General features: G+C 37.4%; 1 protein-coding gene across 1 annotated transcript; it reads left to right on the plus strand.

Moving 5' to 3' along the window:
• The first annotated feature begins 1576 nt into the window (after positions 1-1576).
• Positions 1577-16471, plus strand: copb1 (COPI coat complex subunit beta 1). The gene is made up of 22 exons (XM_088611123.1): positions 1577-1705; positions 3091-3243; positions 3501-3730; positions 4959-5128; positions 5317-5431; positions 5663-5755; positions 6024-6161; positions 6905-7024; positions 7470-7577; positions 7671-7817; positions 8440-8585; positions 8926-9022; positions 9952-10112; positions 10353-10473; positions 10842-11069; positions 11838-12017; positions 12391-12535; positions 12802-12921; positions 13164-13309; positions 14388-14477; positions 14758-14913; positions 16129-16471. Exons 2-22 carry the CDS (start codon positions 3153-3155, stop codon positions 16186-16188), a joined length of 2862 nt encoding a protein of 953 aa, XP_088467249.1. The 5' UTR covers positions 1577-1705; positions 3091-3152; the 3' UTR covers positions 16189-16471.
• The last annotated feature ends 5943 nt before the right edge of the window (positions 16472-22414 follow it).

Here is a 22414-nt window from a genome sequence, read left to right on the forward strand (position 1 = left end):
GAGATCTGTATTAGGACCACTACTCTTCCTAATTTATATCAATGGTATAGTTAGTAAACAGAATGTTAGTATATACTGTATATACTGAACATTCAAATAAACAGTAGTTATAACGGTCTTACCCTCGATACTGTATATGGGGCATAATTGTTATTTACTTGAATTTCACCAGGCTTTAATCAGTGGAAACATTCTATTTTTAAAAAATACATGCTCAAATGGAGTGATATGTTTTGATGCTCAGTATAAATAAATGTAAAATTGTGATCAATAGGCTCCTTCAACTAGAAGACTGTTATGAGAATACTGTACACAACCTTTATCACTATGTTAAAAGGAAAACATTATTATGTTAGAATAGCATCAGTCCAGAGAAGAAAGAAACTAAAACTGAATCTTCATAGTCTTGTATTGAAGAGTATAATGGGAATTGATTAAAATATTAAAAAATATCAAATCATAAAATCAAACCAATAGACTTTTTCAGAATCAGTAAACAAATATGAACATGAAACACAAACATGAGATTGAGAATGTGTTATGTTGGGTTTTTTTTCACATTAGGGTTGTTGGGATTTGGACTAGCTGTTGTTGGAGCTGAACTAAACTTCTTTTCAAGAAATGGCTGGATGAAATCCACTTAGCTCAGGTTGCTAAGTTAAGCAACCACAATCTAGACAAACCAAATAGCATCCTCTTCCTCTTTTGTAACGTTTCTTTTGCTCTTCTCAGAAAAGCAAGATAAAAATAATGATACCAATACTAATGCTGTTGGTGTAGGAAAAAAAAGTCTGTTTTATGCTAATAAAGTACAGACAATCTATGAGCTGGTCACACCCTCGGGGGACATTACTGTCAAAGGGAGAGAGATGGTTGTGGGGTATCAGGAAAATGTAGACATGACCACAATGATAAATGCCACTTATGCACTCTGTAGAATGACCTGGGTTATGTGGAGGTTCTTGGTTAACCTATGTCACTGGCCAGAGGCTTGGTGGACAATTGTGGACATTGAATCCTCCCATTTAAACCCATTTGACAGACAGTTCTGATCATGACATAAATCCCTAAAACAGAATGAAATGCACTTTTGAGTTCTAATAGGGGGAGGTATTTGTGATAATGAAGCAACGAGTGGATATTTACAAAAAATATTTTAAAATTAGAAAAAATTATCATTATTGAAACAAAGTTATTTTTATTGAGGAACATATATAGTGTTGCACTGGTGTTTATTTTTTCTGTTTTTGAACATATTTTAATAGGCGATTTGCAAAGAACATTTAAACTTCCTCGTAAAAATTATAATCTGAATTAACATCGATCAAATCGTTTTTTCAATTTATTTTATTGATTCGGTCATATCTATAAACAAGAAATGTTTAAATAGATTAGTAGGATTTAACTACTAATCTATTTAAGCATTTCTTATTTATAGATATGATCGAATCAATAAAATAAAATTGAAAAACTGATTTACCTAAACTCTATTTCTACCTATACTCTAAATGTTGGTGACGTTGGAAGTTCACATCTGTACGCATGCAGGCAGAAACGAGTTTCTGTTCCCTCTCGCCTTAGTTTAAGCAAGTTTGTCCCTCTTAGCTTCCTGTAGTATTGATGTGGCTCAGACCTCCTGGTTCCACGTCACTTGGATGTTGTAGCGTAGTGCAGCTGGGGAGAGGTTAACACAGTGAATAAAAAGGTAAAGAAACTTTCAATTTAATTGTGTAGATTTATGCGGTTTTGTATCATTTTACGGAAGTTTCTTCTATAAGAAATATTTACAATTGCATTGTAATTTTCAAAAGGTTCTTCCTTTTTGTAAATTGAAGCTCCACATCTCACAGGTTATTTTAGCTGAAGTTCCAGCAAGGCACCACTACAGAGAGCATTAACAAGGAAGACATTTGTCAAGCCGGAGTTGAATTACCCATGATAAATCGGTTATGGCTTTGATTTGAACGTTATGCACAAGCTTGCTACTGTGGTGGTTTTGCCTCCGCAATACCGATTTCTGATGTAGCTTGTGGGATTTTGTGTAGCTGAGCCGGTCACTTCCTGAGGCCTATCTTTTAGGCCAAACCTCTTGATTGTGCAGAAGAACGAGCTCGGTGCAGTTTACTATACAATTATGTGATCACACCTGCACAGAATAGTCAACTGATATGGTCAATAAATTAGTGGCCTTCCACATGCTTTTAACTCAGGGTTTTATTGTATTGTAGTTTACACCAAGGGAACAATCATTAAAATATCGTTGTGTAACGTCAGACTTGGGTAGACAAGTTATGGCCCTAATACAAAAAGTTTACGTTTATTGTAATATCTTAAAAGTATATAGTTTCATTTTTGCCTTATTACTTAGTATTTGTTCTTAAATGTTTTTCACCTGCCTTTTATATGGTGGTGTTAATTTTATTTATTCTCATTACGGAGTAGAACCTAAAAGATGATAAAATAGTGCTTCATGATAAGTTACTGTTGGTTCCTGGCTGACAAACTCTTCCCAGCAAGTTTCTTATTAATATATGAACGTTATGCTGTAAGTTTTACTTGAATTATGTTTTTGTCATCAGGTTGCAAAACGTAAAATAAAATAATAGAAGTGGTGTTTATAGGTGTTCTAATGTACGGAGGCCACTTATACATGTGTATTTAAATGCGAACGTCCTGTGAGCAGTAAGTGTAATTATGTCTCTATGAACAGCACGGATTTGACGTGCCAGCGTGGAGCAGGATATTCTTGGTGCTGTACAGGGAAGAGGTCAGGTTGTCTGCAGGTGTTCTAGGTCTCTTTAAAGCAGCAGCACCTGAAGATCTGAGATAACTTAATAAATTGGCCCAATTAGCCCAGTGATGACCTGACAGGACATTAAGAGCTACATTGAAATGAAATCCTCTAGGACCAGGATTGGACAGCCCAATTCTAAATGATTTGGTCATTTGTGACAGCTGCTTTGTTGATTTTAATGCCATTTCACGTCGATAAATAATGTATAATATGGCAAAGTTACTCGCGTTTTGCACAGTAGTCACTTGCGATCAATTTTATCTTAAAAAAATGCATGTTCTTGTTCTTTGTTACAGGGTCTGATCAACATCAAGTTTCTCCTGGTGTTTTTCGTTCAGCAAATTAGACAGCCGGCATCATGACCGCCGCGGAGAATGTGTGTTACACTCTCATAAATGTTCCGATGGACTCGGAACCGCCATCAGAACTAAGTTTGAAAACAGACCTCGGTGAGTGATAAATGCAAATAACTGCAAGGGAAGCTAGAAGGAATAACTTGCTGTAGATTTTCACCAGGTTTGTTGAATGGTTAACACATGGTTAAAAAAATAAAACTGTTTCTTTCTTTGATGTTTTGCCACTCAGGATTAAAGCATTTTTTGGGGTAGTTTTCCTGTTTTCTAAAGGGGATAGGATTGAGTGATCTTTGTGTGAATGTGATTATGCACTTGTTCATTTTCAGTCTTGTGGTGCTGTTCACTTTTAGAAAAGGGGGATATCAAGGCCAAAACGGAGGCCTTAAAGAAGGTGATCATCATGATTCTCAATGGGGAGAAGCTGCCTGGCCTGCTGATGACCATCATTCGCTTTGTACTGCCTCTTCAAGATCACACCATTAAAAAGCTGCTCCTTGTCTTCTGGGAGATTGTTCCCAAGACCACTCCAGATGGCAAGCTGTTGCAAGAGATGATCTTGGTCTGTGATGCCTACAGAAAGGTACTTGTCCGGCTCACTAGTGTGTCATGTTCTGAATTTGTGCCTTTTGACAGTGTTGTCTGAAAGAGTTTGCTTTGGAAGACCGGTCACGTATGTTGTGAAAATCTTTGTTCATGTCTCGTGTCCTGATCTTCCCTACAAAGATGGGCAGAGGAGAATACATTTCCATTGTCTTAAACTCAGAACATTTTGATATTTTTCTTTTAGTCTGGTTAAGTCAACACTTGTTTCCTGCCCTCATGTGCCATTTTTCTGTTCTGTGTTCTGTACTGTGTTGTTTAGTTTTGGCCAGGTCATGTGCTTGCTTTGACTCTAAGAATAAGACGTCAAATATACATAGATGTACTTCACTTGGTTTTGTGGGTTTACTGCAAGATTTTAACATCTGCAGTTTTCATATGTTTCATATTTATAATCATATTGCTGGCCGTGTTAAGGTCTCGCTTCTATAAACAACAAGAGTGCTTCTTCAAGTTGCACAGCTGTGGCTTTTTCTCTCCACTTTTCAAGTGTTGGTGAGTGAGCACTTACCACTTGTCTTTCTCGTAAAAAAAGTCAGAAATACTTGAACAGCCAAGAGAGCCAAGAGCGTTTCCCCAATATTAATACTCTTAGGTATTTTCCAATAGCCATGGAAGTTGTAGGAATTGGAAAATGGGGAACAGTGTTTGTTTTGATCGAGACCCACTTCTAAAATCATCAATAGGAATTTTCAGTGCACCTCTTATATTTGAGTTGGATTTTTCTTTTCACTTCCAAGCAAAAGACATTATGATGAAGAGTGGGTAAAATAATAGAATAAGGATTTAAAAGCTGTCATGGCTGTTGAGCTCAAAGCTTGTTTGAACGCTTCTTCTTTTACAGCTTTGCACTTAAGAAATTATCACCAGACCATGCAGGAGGAATGAAATCTGATCCAGCCACCTGTTTCTCGTGACTCCATATTTGCCACAGAAAACTATTCTTACAGTGTGCTTCTTGCCACTTTGATGGGGGAAAAACACCTGATCATGAAGCAAAATAGGAGGCAATTGTTGATCTAAACTGTACTGTTTAATAATCACCAGAAATCTGTTGTTGCTTAAGCCTGAATGCAGGTTTAACTCAGTCACCCACTCCAGCATTGCGACCTGGCCTAAATTGCCTTCGGCTTTGGAGTCACTGATCTGCCCTTGTGTCTGCTGGGGTGAGGATAGTTTGTGGTTATTAGTTTCTGTTGCATTAACAGGACCTACAGCATCCTAATGAATTCATTCGGGGTTCCACCTTGCGGTTCCTGTGCAAGCTGAAAGAGTCTGAGCTGCTGGAGCCCTTGATGCCAGCGATCCGTGCCTGCCTGGAGCACCGACACAGCTATGTGCGGCGAAATGCTGTCTTGGCCATTTACACCATTTATAGGTGAGTTTGGGAGCAATGAAGGGACTACACCTCTTTATGCACAATACACAGTGTATAAGGACAGATTTTTAGAAGCTGATGTTGTAAAAGGTAACAGGTAGCTGGGTCTTTGTTCCTTAATGAAATGGAACTTCTGAATAACTTTTAATGAAAAGGGTGCCATTGATGTTAACTTTCTATTCCTAAAGGAATTTTGAGAATTTAATTCCTGATGCGCCTGAGCTGATCCATGATTTTCTGGTAAATGAGAAGGATGCTAGCTGCAAGAGAAATGCTTTCATGATGCTGATTCATGCTGACCAGGTACAGTTCCATGTTTTATTATGTTAGTCGTGTAAAACTACAGTTTTTAATATTCCGTTCCTCCGCTAACCCCTTCATTTTTAAAATTTTGATATGAATGTGAAAAGACCGTGAATAATGCAGAATAGTGAAGAAGTACTCTGATTTTTATAATGTTCATTTCCAGATTTCTTTACTAAGAAAGATCTGTTGATTTTCTTTGACTTTTTTTCTCTAATATTTCACCTACAGGACAGGGCTTTGGATTATCTAAGTACCTGCATTGACCAGGTTCATACTTTTGGAGACATTCTTCAGCTGGTTATCGTGGAGCTCATTTACAAGGTAAGAGTGTGAGAACTGATCAGACAACAGTGATTTTTTTTTATAAAAATGCAGTTGCTTTAACTTAATTCACTAAAATCAGAATTTCGTTTGCTCGTCTATTTACTGTTTCATAATTGAAAATGATTTTATTTTGGTTAGCCTTCTTTCTGTGTGCAGTTAGTGGAATTTGAATTAATTACTGTGTCATAATTAAGAACTACAAACCTGGCACTACACGTTTCTTGCCACAGATTTGTCTTTAATGTTTTGTGTTTTGTCCATACAGGTGTGCCATGCAAACCCTTCAGAACGAGCGCGATTCATCCGCTGTATTTATAACCTCCTGCAGTCTTCCAGTCCAGCAGTAAAATACGAAGCAGCAGGAACTCTAGTGACGCTGTCTAGTGCTCCAACTGCCATAAAGGTAGTGTGTCTTAAGCAGATAGACATTTTTAAGGAAAGGTTTGTTTGCTAGGTAAACAATGGCATTTGAAGTCATGAGAAATTCCAGAATTGTATGTGGTATCTGTAATGGATATTGTTGAAGAACATTCTTGTTTTATTTTTAACTTCATATCCAGTGGCAATAAATCCCCAAATGAATAATTTGGGAGTGATCTTTGATTCTGGGTTGATTTTTTTTCCATTCAAGAAATATAATGTTATTTGTGTCTGTAGCAGCAAAACTGATAAATTAATTTTTTTCAAGGATTGATTTTTATAATGATCTGCTTGCAGGAATCTTAAGATTACACTTAAGAAGCTAAAATAGGTTCAGAATTTATTTGCTAGAATCCTCACTAGGTCTTAAGCAAGCAATCACATGACTCTTAGTTTAGAGTCCTTGCACAGCTTCTTGTCAGATTTTGAGTTGATTTTTAAGTCCTTTTTCTTTTGTAGCATGACTGTCAGTATCTAGCTATTATGATGTCTTTTTATGAGACCTTTGCTAAAAGGTTTTCAGTGTGTTCTGATGTTGTGTCTACAATGTACAGGTTACAGGGCTATATAGGATACGGCTATTTTGTATAATGTGCTTTCCATTTATTATAAAGCACCTGGAGAATGTTGCTTTTAAATAAACAATATGAAATACTGCTTATTGACCATGGTTAGAACAGTGTGCTATAGAGATGGAATTTAGTTTTGCCCTGCAATTATCTCCAGGCTGCAGCACAATGCTACATTGATCTGATCATTAAGGAGAGTGACAACAATGTGAAGCTGATTGTCCTAGATCGTCTCATTGAGCTGAAAGAACACCCCACTCACGAGAGAGTGCTTCAGGTAAAAATATAACTACATTCCTCACAATTAAGGATTCAAATGTGCGTAAGAGCTGACCATACAATTTAAAACTAACAGTTGCTGCTGACTTTTTTTTACGTAGGTCTTTAAAATCGTGCTATTCCTACCAATTTTTTTACATTTTTAATATACATAACTGACAGCTGTATGAAATCTGGATCCTGGAATAACATTCGTTAAAGGTTATACTTAGAAAAGCGCATAGTATAATGGGTCTGTGTACTTGTAAATTATACTGGGAAAATAATGTCTAGTACAGAAAATCCCATAGGTGGGGTATAAGTCCATTTCTTTTACATTTGTTATAACTCAAGCGCCCAATCAGGTCAAAAATACATTTGATTGAAAATGAGATTGTTTTGTTACTACACTGTCAGCAGAGCCAGGTTTTCTTTTGTTTTGAATTTTGTGTGATGTGTTATAGGATCTCGTGATGGACATCCTCCGTGTGCTGACCACACCGGATTTAGAAGTGCGCAAGAAAACTTTGCAGCTTGCTCTCGATCTTGTTTCCTCACGTAATGTGGAAGAGGTCTGCATCTTTAATTTCCCTTTATCACTCTGTAGCGTCCCACTGTGCATAGCTATGTTCTGATATAATTTGAGTTTTATTTTGGGTTTGTAGCTCGTGATTGTTCTGAAGAAGGAGGTGATCAAAACCAACAATGTGACAGAACATGAAGACACGGACAAGTACAGGCAGCTACTTGTACGAACTCTGCACTCCTGCAGTGTCCGGTTCCCAGATATGGCTGCAAATGTTATTCCTGTTGTGAGTAAAATTTCCTTTTTCTGTGTTTGGGGACTACAAAGACTTTTTTAAGGATTGTCTGCAAATATCTTTCTTGTTAGTCATGACAGGTTACTTTGTACTGTTGTGGCTTGTGTTTCTGAATAGCAATTGAATAGTCCTTTACTGACATAGGTCTGTTACTAATTTAGTGGTGTAACCAACTGTACAGCTTTATGGTACATTGAAAAAATAATTTGACTGAATATAGCTGTATAGCTATTTTAATATTGACATGACCAAAATAATCAGCAAATTTCCATTTTCCTTTGATGCAATGTTACTCCTTTAATGTTATGTTGTAATTCATTTTAATAAAGATTGTAAAGCTTTGAATGAAGTCAGAGCAAGGCATCTGGCTATTGTTTGCAATTGAAAATAATTTAACTTTGAATGGAATTGGTCTGGCGATGATAGATCCACTGGTATTTAACACTTAAAATGGAGAGCTCTCAAACACCTTTGTGTTTAGTGTAGGTCATCAGTATTAAAACTTCAATAATGAAAGTAAATGGCAGGGAACTACCAGCAATTGTCTCGGTGCTACAATAAGACGACTCGTAGATGTAGTCATTTTCTGGTGATTTCTTTTTGTGTCTGTCAGCTGATGGAGTTCCTTAGTGACAACAATGAGGCAGCTGCAGCTGATGTCCTGGAGTTTGTGCGTGAAGCCATCCAGCGGTTCGACAACCTGAGGCTTCTCATCATTGAGAAGATGCTGGAGGTTTTCCATGCCATCAAGACCGTGAAGTAAGTGGTCGATAGCCCATTGTCCCTATGCACAGCGCATACAGACCGCTATTCATGTGTTGTTCTCAATTGTATTAAAACAGTACCAGCAGGGAACTACCAGCAATCATGTAGTAATCTTCAATTTAAGTATTAGATTGTAGCATTAGCGCTGCATGAAGTGATTATTTGACTAGACTTTGGTTTACAGTGTTGCCTGATTTAAATTTGATTGAAATTGACCTTTAGTGTGGTGTCGCTCCAAGGCCACATGGAAAGCTTAAAGGCAACAGGGAGCACAGATTGATTGAAAGATTGGGTTAATATTGTGTTTTTTAATGCCTGTTTATTTTGCTATCAGGATATACAGAGGTGCTCTTTGGATTCTGGGAGAGTACTGCAGCACCAAGGAAGACATTCAGAGTGTGATGACAGAAGTTAGGAGGTCTCTGGGAGAGGTAGTTTCCAGTTTCTTTACACTGCTGTTGGGTTTTAAATTACTGCTCTTTTTTCAATATTTTTTTTTCTTCTTTATTGTATTTTTGCTTAATTCAAGAAGAGGGTAGATTTAATTGGTGAAGGACACATAATGCGGTGTGCACCTAATGTTGGAGGAAAACAAAGATGCATAGTATATTTCAATATAATTACATTATAATTAAAGGTGGAAGGACAATTTGCACTCTAGCAGTTCGATTTGGAGGATATTTTAAACCTAGATAAAAACATATTGAAGCAAATAAGTATGCCATTTACTCTTTGATATCTTTGATCAGTTTTTTTTACATTTCAATTCAGTGCATCCTCCATACTTAGACACCTTTATATAATTGCATGCTTTTATTGTTGTTCCAAAAACACATGCAGGGTTTGCCATCGAGCAGAAAAACCGCCCAGGAACCTGTGGTTGAGTGGATGTAAATATAGATGTGTATGTCTGTCTCTGCAGGTGTAGATATAGGCTATACACTATATAGGCTTAATTTGTGTAAGACCTGGTTTTTAGAACACTGATATACAGGCTTTTCCAGTGTTTCAATAACATATAGTCTATTCTTCTAGGACAGGTCACATGATATTGTCATGATATATCACTGAACTATTTTTCCATCAGACCAAGTTGTTGCTGATGAGACTCTTATTTTAAAATTAGTATTTATTTTGGAATGTCCCAAATTGTTTACCTCCTATTTCTCCACTGTTGCAAAAGGAAAATACTAAAGTGTATTTCTTGCGCTGTTTACTTTTGCTGTTTTCCTTGCTGTTTGCTTCGAGGAAAAAAAACCCCAGAGGCAGTGTTATACTGATAGAGGTATTTATGTACTTGTCATGGGGCGTAACAACTGCATTCAAAGATTTCAGTTCGTGGTCTGTTCCCTCCATCTAGATCCCGATCGTGGAAAACGAGATAAAGAAAGAAACTGGCGAAGTGAAAGCGGAAGAAGAGGTGACTGCAGCCCCCGCTCAGAAACTGGTCACGGAGATGGGCACCTATGCCACACAGAGTGCCCTCAGCAGTTCCCGGCCATCCAAAAAGGAAGAGGACAGGTACTGGAAAGCGCTGTAGCAGCAAGCACATCCATCCCTGTGATGCGTCTCTGCAGTACTGGTATCTTACCCTGCGAAGGAGATGTTCAAGGAAACACCTCTGGTGTTGTGGAACGTATTGTGATGAATCTTTACAGAATCTTTTTTTTTTTTCAGAACTATTTACACGTCTTTTTAACGGCGGTGCATATATTTTCAGAATGATTCAAATAAAGGCGGATCTTTCTCTTTCTTCCGCAGGCCGCCGCTGCGGGGATTTTTAATGGATGGGGATTTCTTTGTGGCGGCTTCACTGGCGACCACCCTTACCAAGCTGGCGCTGCGCTACGTCGCGATTGTGCCTGATAAACGGAAGCAAAACGTGAGTTAGACCTGCAGAGACGGGCGTGACGTGGACTCTTTGAAATTCTGTTATGCTGATGGCACAATAAAAAAAAAAATAAGCAGGCGGATTTATTATTATTTTTTAAATAAGACTTTTTGTAAAAACTGTACTTGGTATTACTAATCAACATTCAAAGCTATGAAAAACATCCACTTTTAACAAACTACAAATAGGGAAATAGTATTTGGGCCTTGAGAGTTAAAATAATTGAATTTTTGTACAGTTGTCCACATCAGCCTTAAGTTGTACGGATTAACATGCCCTGCCTGCTCTTTTTCTGTTGGATGTTTTTGCTTCCGGTTCTTTCTAGTCTAATTTCTAACTCCTAGCTGTTCCTCTTTCAGTCCTTTGTTGCAGAGGCCATGCTGATTATGGCAACGGTGCTGCACCTAGGCAAATCCTCCCTGCCCAAAAAGCCCATCACCGATGACGATGTGGACCGCATCTCCCTGTGCCTCAAAGTCTTGTCCGAGTGCTCCCCTCTCATGAACGACATCTTCAACAAAGAGTGCAGGAAATCCCTTTCGCACATGCTGTCTGCCAAGCTCGAGGAGGAAAAGCTCTCCCAGAAGGTGAGATCTCCAGTTCTTTTTGCCTGAAGCAGGACAGCACTTTGCCTGCTCCACCATCTTACCATCAGCTGTCGTCAGTTTTGACAGACTGTCCGGTTTGAAAAGGAATCATTTTACTGTATTAAAGAATTGAAAAGATCACTGGTAATTGTAAGGTGCATGGAACTGTCTTGATCGTTTATTACACAGTACCTTATAGTGGTGTTCTCAACTGTACAGTGTCTTTGCATTTTTACTGATTTCTCATCGGATTGTTGAAGTCATTTTGTGTTTATTTGGATAAGAGAGAATTTCCGGAAACCACCGACTGCCAAGGAAGAGCAGGGGTCACCAGTGGCCCTTGTTGAATACAAAAAACTAAAATGAGTTGAAACCACACTAAAAACAGTTCTCGTGTTAGAGACTCATGGCTTCCTGTGAATGTTAACAACATTGAAAGAACACTAAATTACCAAAGATGCTGCAGAATTTTAAGGGAGTTCATATGAAGGCTAGAATAATGTGAGTAATAGCACTCTTGTGAGTTTCATTTGCTACCTCCTCATAACAGTAAGTAGTGGGGAAGAGCCCATAATTTATTGTTGCACATTCCTAATCATATTGCCGGTCATATTACATTTGATGAGCTTTATTTACTGTAGCATCTGTTATGTTTTGTGGTGTGTGTTGTATCTAAACCTGTTATGACCAATGATGATGCATCACTTCACCCCCTGAGCCTTTGGTTTGCAGAGTCTGTCAATGTTATGATTTTGCTCAAATTTGCAGAAGGAGTCGGAGAAGCGAAACGTGACAGTGCAGGCAGACGACCCCATCTCCTTCATGCAGCTCACAGCTAAAAATGAGATGACCTCCAAGGAAGACCAGTTTCAGCTCAGCCTGCTGGCAGCCATGGGCAACACTCAGAGAAAAGAGGCAGCTGACCCGCTGGCATCTAAACTCAATAAGGTACTGCTGTGCAGGATCCCCTGGTTGGGGCTGTTCAGTTTTGTGTGGATGTGGTGCTTTCTGAGATATGGCTGCCGCCCTCTCTTGTCATTGGCAGTAAAGTAGTATTTCTCTTGCTGCCACTAGGTGGTACTTTTGCATAGCAATAGTGCGAAGCTATTTATTTGATCAGTATTCATGGCAATGGAGAGCAGCATGACTTGCATTTTTTAAAGAAAAAAATGCTGTTTGAAATCACCTGCTTGAATATGAAACAATCCTTTTTGCTTTTCAATTTTATTTACCAATGTTCCTCTATTCTGATGCTGAAATGCATGTGTGTATGATTTTTTTTAGTACAGTGAGTGTTCTATGCTGATGCTTTGTATTGCAGGTCACCCAGCTGACAGGTTTCTCAGATCCAGTCTATGCAGAAGCCTATGTTCATGTCAATCAGTATGACATTGTACTGGATGTGCTTGTAGTCAACCAGACCAATGACACTCTGCAGAACTGCACTCTAGAACTGGCCACACTAGGTAAAGTAATGTATAGTGTTTCAGCAGATTAAAAAAAGTCCTTAAAACTTGTTTGCAATATGGTCTGTACTGATCTTCTTAACAATGATTTGTTTATTCCATTACCCTCTTAATAAAATACATTGTATTGCTCCATTATTCTGTCTCTGCCTTGACTGGAAACACAAACAGTGACCTGAGTCTTTCTTGTGGGTTTATAAATGCAATAGAAGGTATGCTTTTTCTTTGTGATGCTAAAGATTGTTTTAATCTATTAATCCCAACAGGTGACTTAAAGCTTGTGGAAAAACCTTCACCTCTCACACTGGCCCCTCACGATTTTGCAAATATAAAGGCCAATGTCAAAGTGGCTTCAACCGAGAACGGCATTATTTTCGGAAACATTGGTAAGTACAAATCAAACGTTACTTTCTGGTTCCAAAGCACCTTAACAGTCTTCTAGAGCAGGCAGTTTTGTTTGTGGTCAAGACTTTTTTTTTCAGCTGTGAGTATCCAATAGGAATATTTTTTTTTTTTTATTTTGTTATGCCATTGTCTTTGATCATGATTTGCTCAGATTTTTAATGGTTTTGTAAGAGGTACGAACTTCATCAGCATCTCCTTCCCCTCCTTTTATTTTGATTTTTAGTCTATGATGTTTCTGGAGCTGCCAGTGACCGAAACTGTGTTGTCCTGAGTGATATTCATATAGACATCATGGACTACATTCAGCCTGCCTCCTGCACAGATGCAGAGTTCCGCCAGATGTGGGCAGAGTTTGAATGGGAGAACAAGGTAGAAATCTAATGTAACCCTGTGAAAAAACACTTTCACTTCAAAGTAATGTCAAAATAGTGTTTTGCTCTAATGTGTAACCACATGGTATTGAAGTTTGTCAAGCTGTGGAGTAATTAAGGTAGTAAAGCGATAAAGTATAATAACTGCAGTCTTCAGAGTTAACATTTTTTAAAATATTTCTATTATGCCAAACTTATATTTTCACATGAATGTGGGAACTTGGCGTCTGTACTTAGTAAAAGTGTGTGATAAGTGTTAAGATGATAGTGTGAAGATTTGTTTGGTAGAAAAGGAAGCTATTAAGCACTATGGTTTTGAAAAATAAACTACTTTCTGTATTAAGACAGTCTATTTATTACAGTACTTGTATTTTATTTGTGCCATACTCTGTATTTCAATTTACTTATAAGTAAGAGGTAGATTTATAAGATGTATTCAAATAAGGTGTATTCAAAGTAAAAACAGACAAAGTAACAGACAAAAAAAATAGAAAGCAAATACTGAGTTGCCAGTGGCTGACCAGTGGTAGCTCCAGTCTCACTTTTAGACTATTTGAAATATTGTAAATAAGTAGTATAAAACATGCATTCAAATAGCTTGGAGCTGCCGAAAGCATCAAAAGAATAACATTTAAAATAGTATTTCCATGCAAGCCCTTTTTGAAAACTGTCATAATATTAGTAAATACAAACCTTCAACTTTCACTAACACACGGCAGACATGGTTGAGAAATTTGTTGTTGAGGAAATATCTGAGGAACAACGGCACCACAACTTAGCAGTGAGGCCATTACCTAACCCAGTTACAAGAATATTAGTGACTCATATTGAACTGCACATTTCATTATATGTTTGGCGGAGTTCAGTAAATTCATGTGTAAGAGCACTCCTCTAGTACCGATACATCCACTACTTCACGTATCCTTAATGAATCCTTGGACGGATCATAGATACCATCACAGGTGTACCTAGCAAGTAAAAGAGCATTCAAAGATTGTTACAAATCATTAAACGCAGTCTTCACTGTTTTTCAGTTTTTGTGAATCTTCTATTTTTTTGTGATCCTACTTCTTCAGGTGACAGTTAATACAAACATCACAGATCTGAATGATTATCTCCAGCACATTCTGAAATCAACAAATATGAAGTGCCTGACTCCAGAAAAGGTAATGTATCACTGACTTTGTGTGGCAAAATGATATAGTGCAAATCTAATTTTTCATCTTAATTGTATTCTGCAATGTTCTAGTTATTAATTCTTAGGTTCTTTTTACACAAAACGTTTGTTTTTTACACTGAGGCAGAAAGTAAGGCTAATTTTCTGATATTGTGCAATGGAATGTTCTTAACTAATGTTGAATTTTGTAATTCATAACATGTTGTGTAGTGTGAAACAAATTTGTACCCCAGCCCAGATATCTATTCTTTTTGACATTCACTCTTCAGGCTCTGTCTGGGTTTTGTGGCTTCATGGCTGCCAATTTGTACGCCCGCTCCATATTCGGAGAGGACGCCCTCGCCAACGTCAGCATTGAGAAACCGATACACATGGGGCCTGATGCTCCAGTCAGTGGCCACATCCGCATCCGGGCAAAGAGCCAGGTAGGGTCCTCTGCCTACCTGGAACTTACCAACCTGTTACTAGGCCTTCTCCTTAACACATTCAAATGAGCTCTTCTGGGGTAGTCCACTGTGGGGCAGGCTGTGAAACCAAAAGGAAAGAAGAGATCCTGCAGCATTCTAGACAAATCTTTCACCATCTTTAATGATTCACTAGATCCTTCACAGTTTTATTAAGCTCACCTTAAACACAGATTTTCGATGTTTGTTAAATGGTATTGCTATACAGTGCCTCCGAAATAGTAACGGCAAGCAAAACATGTACAGATGAAGCACGGTCTATTTTTGGCCATAAGACTGCTAAAAGAACGTTGTAAGACGTGAATGGAACTACTACCAAGTAGATGTTTGTAATTTATACTGAGCAAATGTATGAGATGCAATAGTGACATAGTCTCTTTAGTCTCTTGACTCTTTCATAGTCATGAGTGTTCAATTAGTTAAGATGACACCTGAACATTTAACCAATAGTGAAAATCTGTGTACTTTTTGCTCTCGAAACGTATATGCATAAATAATGAGAATTTTCTTTTAATTTAGAATTATTTGTGTTATACCCACCCAATTTCGAATAGCCAGTCGTGTGTTTTTGTAGCTATAAACCCCATGACTGCACACAGGGGAGGATGAGGAAGTGCAGGCAGACATCTCCAACTTTACAACCTTTTGTGCGTTTTAACACGTCACAAGCAACATAGCCCCGTACTAGAGGTTCAGTTGGCACTCCCACAACCAACAGCACTGCATGCCCACAGGGGTCTGTGTGTTGGTGACAGCCCTTGTTCGCTATTCCCAACAAACCCTTGGTCAGTCTCAGACAATAGGGGATTCCCCTGCCACAGTCAGCTGGTGACATGTCCAAGGCTCGAACACATCACATCTGGACTGCACGTGGCTGAACACCTTTTCCTGTTGAAATGCTCCTGATAAGCTTCTTTACCTCAGTTTATATGCGGAACTAAAATGGCTGCTTGTCAAATGTCCCTTTCACAGTTTTGCTTAATTGTTAAATATTCCTAAGGGTTCAGTTCAGATGAAATGTGAGTTGAGGAAGGTAGCTTGTTGGATGCAAAAGCAGCTAATTAGTCTTGTAAGAATACCTGATGCCTTGAAATGTCTGTTAGAATATTATTTGGCAAGCATCTTATTGCCTTTCCTGTTTAATTTGTAATTGTCTTTTTTTCTCCCTCATTATAGGGGATGGCCCTCAGTCTGGGAGACAAGATCAACCTCTCTCAGAAAAAATCAAACCCGTAAAAAACAAGACTTCTCCGCTAATAGGCTAGATTCATCTTTTCCCGTTGTGGCTAGTCAACCTTGAGAATCTTTTTCTGTTGCTTATTTACCCTCATCCTGTGGAGGAACAAGCTTTGTTACTGAATCCTCCAGTACTGCTTGATGTTTCTGTCAGGGAAATCACACTTCCATTGTGAGGAGTGATCCACACTTGCAGTCTCCCTCTGTCATATACCGATGATTATGGTTTATCTCTGATTTACACGAAGCATTTCACCATATAATAAAGATATATAAAGTTTGAGTGTGTTGTCAGAGTTAATTGTCCTGCCGAGTAATCATGTGAGTAAAGCATTAAGCTATACCAGTATGCATCCCAGATCCCAGAGTATTGGTTTTTGTTTCTTCCTTTCAGGACATGTTATTTAATGCTGTGACTAGTGTTTCTTGTAACAATTGTAATAGTTTATTCCCTTCTAGGCTCTGTCCTTTTGCATATATTTTGTGTTGAAGGTAACCTAAAGAAATGAATTGCAGTGAGGACCCTTGAATTCATAAATTACAAGGCATGTCACAATTTCCAAATAGTATAAACTGCCTTAGGGATTGCATTATGCCCAAGTCAGCTTTTCTTGGGAAAATGCCAAGTTTTCTTTTAGCTTCAAGCCTTTAGATTTGCATACTTCACTGTAAGAGGGGAGTCATTTTATTAAGTAAAAATGATGTTAGAAAAGAAAGCAAACCACTCCTACATTTGTATATCACAAACATTCCAGCTATTTTTCTATTAATTATTTTTACTTGCAAGTTGCAAATTGATCAGTCTCATTTAAGGAGCTCTGACCTCATTTGAAAAGTTCCATTTTGCAACTTTTTAAGAGTTTTGTAATGCTGTGTTACATGTTCTTTTTGCTTAGAGGAAGCAAAAGGGCATTTTTATATATCGGCTTATAGAAACCCTATGTCTTATGTACTCTCTTCCATACTAGTGGTAATACTTGATTAAACTGCAGTCTAAATTTAGCATATCTGTAGTGATAGGGGTATGCTTTAAGTCAACAGAATAATGTAGTATCAGTGACCAGCTCTTCCACAGACTGCAGAAATGCATTATTGAGCAACAGGAGTTGACATAATTTGCTTTAGTCACCGGCACATCTGAAAATCTGTGTATTTGCTTGTCTGGTTAATCTCAGTTTCATTCCCAGTGCTGCTAGTATTATAAAACAAGCAGATACAACACTTAGTTTAAAAATCTTCTGTGTAGTCGGTCACCTTTAAAACATTGCAACATGAGGTTATAGTGAGGCTGGAAGTGTTGGATCTCTTTTAATGGGAGTAAAATTAAAATATATAAGAAGTAAAAAAGCATTAAAATATTGTAGATTTATTCCATATATATTGTCAGTTCACTTTAAAATCAATTTAGTAAAGTTAACATTCTTCAACATGCTGTGACAACGTGTCAAAAGCAAAAAGTATTTGATTATATACATATGATTCATTATTCATATGAATTTAGTAACATTTTGTTTTTTGGTTTAATGCATCTAGAAATACTTAGTTTTACACAATGAAAAGGAAACATACATTTCTGGTAATTATTGTTTCAAAAGTTAAAACCCCCTTTTACTTTTAACTTCTGAAAAAACTGTGAAGTTTTTTTTGTAGCTTGCAACCTACACTCCATAATAAACTGTAACAAAGTGTTTCCTTTCTTGATAAAAGTTGTGGTATTTCAAGAATTCACTTTCTTGTCACATGCTACTCAGATGACTTTTCCTTTTAGGATTCTGCAGCTGACCACAGAAATATTGCTAAAGCTGGTTTTGGTGTGAAAATCGGTCTGTCAGTGGTTATTGCTGTGCCTAGCTGTGGGTCCAGTAATCCAGAATTACACCTGTGTTTTGGACTGCTTAGGTCAAATTGTTTCGGAGGCACTTTACTTTCTTACAATGCAGGCTAGCCTTTATATTTACCTGCTAATATAACAGAAATAAGAACATAAAAAATCAGTTTTATACATCCAGTTTTATCCTTAAAAATGTTTTAATGAGAAACAAATTAGGCAGCCCCCTAACTTATTTTTCTGATACGTTACATTTCGAATAGGGTGGTACAGTGCTGAGGTGATTAGTGCTTCAGCCTCTAACCCCAGGAGCATGGGTTCAATGTCGGCTTGTCTAGTTCGTTTTCTTTGGGTGATTTTCCTCCCATCTCCTAAAGACACGAAGGCTGGGGTCAGTTCGCTATTCTGAATTATTCTGGTCAATGGACTGGCATCATTGTAGCAGTCTACAAAACCAGCAGCACTGTCCCAGTTCCATCATGTGCTCTGTGGTATAGGTTTCCACTGGTATAAACAGCTTGTTGATGATGGATGAGTAAATGTATTTCATATGGCCGGTATCTTCAATTTGTAACAGCTTTACAGGAAGTAATGTCTTTGTGAATTAAGCATCAAAAATTTTTTTCTAGTCATTGAATTGGGTTAGATCAAATTAAATTGAGCAAATGTCAAACCTACTGTAATACCAACTTTCCTTTAGATAGATGCAGGCAAGCATAAAGTCATCATCAAATGACTAATGTGCTGTTGACACGCATCTCAATCTTAAATTAATCCGAGTCATTATTTACAGTTTGTTTTCTTCCTGCATGAGATATGTCTATGTGACAGAATTACATCAGCCTTAGATTAATTTACAGTCGCATGCTTTGGAATACCATGTCATTCTCATCTGAGTGCTAGCCTCTGCTGTTATGTCCTTTTGGCAGTCTGTCGTTTAAGAGTGAAGTGCTGTCACAATAATGATGTCTTTTAACACACATGTTGCAAAATCAACTATAGATTAGTGAAGTTATGTGTTCTGTCATAGTAAAAGCTCAATGTAATTTAAACACAGGAGTCAGAACATTTTAATTCTCACTTCTCACTTCTTTAATCAAAGGACAACACCTTACCATACTTATAACACTGTTACTATACAATGTTAATAAAGTAGTTGTAAGATCACAATACTTTGCTAAAACAAAAAAATATCCTGCATTTTTTCTATCTCTTGACATTTGTGAAATACAGACATTCTACATTGTATTTTATTTTTAATAAACAAAACATTTTTGTGTACTTTGGCTAATGTCTGAAGACTTTATCCAAAAACCAATGATGAAATAACAGCATACACCGTAAATTGTTACAAATATGTCCATATAACCATTGGAAGATTACAACTTTTTTTCAACTTTTATATTAAATGTAATATAAAAGACCCTGTATTGCATAGACCCTGAACAGTTCAGTACGTGAATTCGGAATATCAGATGATATCTGATCTAAACACAACCTAGAAGGGGTGCCACATTTTGCATCATAAAATGTGCAAAGGTTTGTGTGCCGCCTTTTAATACCCACCTGAGTCCAGCATGCTTTGATTTAATGAGTTGTTTGGCATCATTATTATTCTTGAAGTAAATGTATCCCTAATAATTTCAAAACTACCACAACCTAGGCGCATTAGAAAGATCAGGTGGGTAGCTGGATCAGCTACACCTGAAGAAGGCTCCACAGCAGAAACGTCAGGAGGATGAAAGCCTCCTGATACAGTGGCCCTTAGGTCTAAGATTAGAGATTTTTGGCTCTTTGAATTCTCTCAGGACTGCATCTATCACAGGGAAAAGTACAGCCAATAATCTGCTAGAGCAGTCATTTTCCTTGTGAAACATTGTCTCCTGGTTTTGTGAACAACAGCATTGTCAGATTTTCATTCCATTTAGCCTAACGACTTAATGAACTTTATCTTTTATTAACCTTATTGTAACCTAAAAAGATCTTCATTCAAATTCTTTCAATCCATTTTTCCTGGTGAGGACAGTAGCACTGAAATGACATTTTTTTCAGAATTTGCTATTTTTTAAGTTTTTAAAATTATTTTTCTTCCCTCAGTCATTGGTTTCAAATGTATTTTAAACATAACACAAGTAAAAGTTTAAACAAGTTGTCATACAGGAATTGTAGTTGCCCAAGGAACATTTTTTTTGGATTTAGGGATATAGGGATATTAGACCCAAAGGCACTGTCACCCAGACTCTGCAATCTTGAAGTGGGAAAACAAGACCAAAAACAGCTGATTGAAGGTTGCCTCCAGAGAAATAAGCAAAATATCACACAAATACAGGGGTGAAAAACCGTTTGAATTTTTTAAAGGTCAACAATTTTAAATTAAATTAGATAAAGGTACTCCTTAACTAGAAACCTATGTAAAGATTCCAAAACAAGGGTGATATTATTGCTTTAACAACACAATTTGAAAAGTGCCCTGGTTATTTCTACCTATTGGACATTTCAGTTGTCAAAATGAGAAGTAACAAATGTATGAACACAATTTTCAAATAGATTGCTTAACAATTTCTTCTAGTTTGCCAATTAGTGCTACACAGACAGATGGAAACTGTGCCAGGCACACACATAAAACATTGATGCTCCAGAAACTGTATACATATACTGTATGAGTAGTGTTCTAAAACCTTGAACATCTCTTGCTAAAAGCTGGAATTGCTTCAGTCCAGACACTAGGGTCAACAAGAGATGGTTTTGAAAGCAATATGTACATATTCCTGAGTGTCTGATGGCAGCCTATACAATTTTGCATTTGCCTTCACTTCAGATCTAGAAGTATTGCTGTTGTGCATTTGGCCAATTTATTCAAAATATTCTATTCACAGGGACATGGGTTCAATTCCACATTTCTCCTTCCTTTAAAGGAAAGAGTGCAGTGAGATTGTGTGGCGTCAGGCACCATACTGCTTGTTTTAGCGTACAACATCAAAGTTAGTTAGTGCATCTGGGCTGATGCCTTCACAGATCAAAGTGCTGTCTGGATGACACAATTTGAATAGTGATTTGCAAGATTCACACAGTGGTGAGGGATAACATTTCCCTTTCAAACAGCAAACGCTAATTCTTGACTCAATTAACAAGCCTGCTGTAGACAGTCCAGGCAGTTCCCCAGTTGATTTATGATTACCCTTGCAGCTTTCTCTGCAGTGTGCATTGCATAAACTATCCACCTTCATTATTGACTAGTTCATCATCCAAAGCCTTGCAGCTTTACATGTTACCAAACCTAATTTCAGAACATTCCTGTATATAGTATCTTTAGTATCATACCTATCTTTACTTATCTTTGCCATTAGTCTAATAAATAAATATCATTTTACCTATAAATATTGAAGAGGTGAAATACTGATAAATATTGAAGAATAAATATGTGAATAAATAACCAATCTGTTATCAAGCACATGGTAGCTTCTTGGCCCGAGAGTATAACCTGCTCTACCAGACAGACAGTTATTTTTGTCCTCTGTCACTCTTTCTTACAGTAACATGGGTGTAATTAGACACAAAAGGGAAACAACAGTTCCTTTCCCCAAATTAGCGCTTTGTGCCATTGTCTGAATTACAGAGTGATCAGCAAAACTGTAAATAGGGAACAGATACGAGACTAATAGAAAGCCTGTCTGTTACAGATGACCAGAAAATGTAATGAAAAGAAAAGAAACAAATCTTTATTCACTGGCACAGATTTCAAATTGCTAAGTTCAAAACTATGTATACTGCTTTCTTAAAAGATGACATCTTGAATTTCCCGAAATTTGCATCAAAACGTTCTTGACCAGCACACTTAATAAAATATATCTGTTGAGATATGAGTTCTGTAGTCAACTGGCTTCAAGAAGAGAAATGAAATTATATTTATGAGCTTATTTTAAAGGCACTGTGGAGCTAGATGTCTTTTTTATTAAAATATTTCATGTTTTATTCATACTTTTTACGTTCTAACAACTGACATACTTCTAGCATCAAAACATTGACTAGACAACTATATTATTCAAACCTGTTAAGTCCAGAAACGTGTCCATTGTCAGAGAAGTTCACATTTTATATTAATATTTATCTTAACACAGAGATTATACCAACATTTCCGTAGAAGCTTGGGAATTATATAGGGAAGAGGTCTGACAGGGATCATAAATGACACCGAACACACTGGACAGGTGAGACAACAGACAGTGTAGGGGCTGAAGAGCACAGAATACAGCAGTTACCAGACAAAAGTCCTGTGCTTTCTGTATGGGCCTCTTCCAAGGCTGATGGGCCCTCTGGCCATGTATGAAGTTCCTGTATTAGCAATAGAGAAAATGAAAGCATTTAGCAGTGTCTGGGATTTCCAAGATGCCTTAACAG

This window comes from Lepisosteus platostomus, chromosome 18, assembly GCF_059453375.1.
Source record: "Lepisosteus platostomus isolate fLepPlt1 chromosome 18, fLepPlt1.hap1, whole genome shotgun sequence".
Lineage (NCBI taxonomy): Eukaryota > Metazoa > Chordata > Actinopteri > Semionotiformes > Lepisosteidae > Lepisosteus > Lepisosteus platostomus.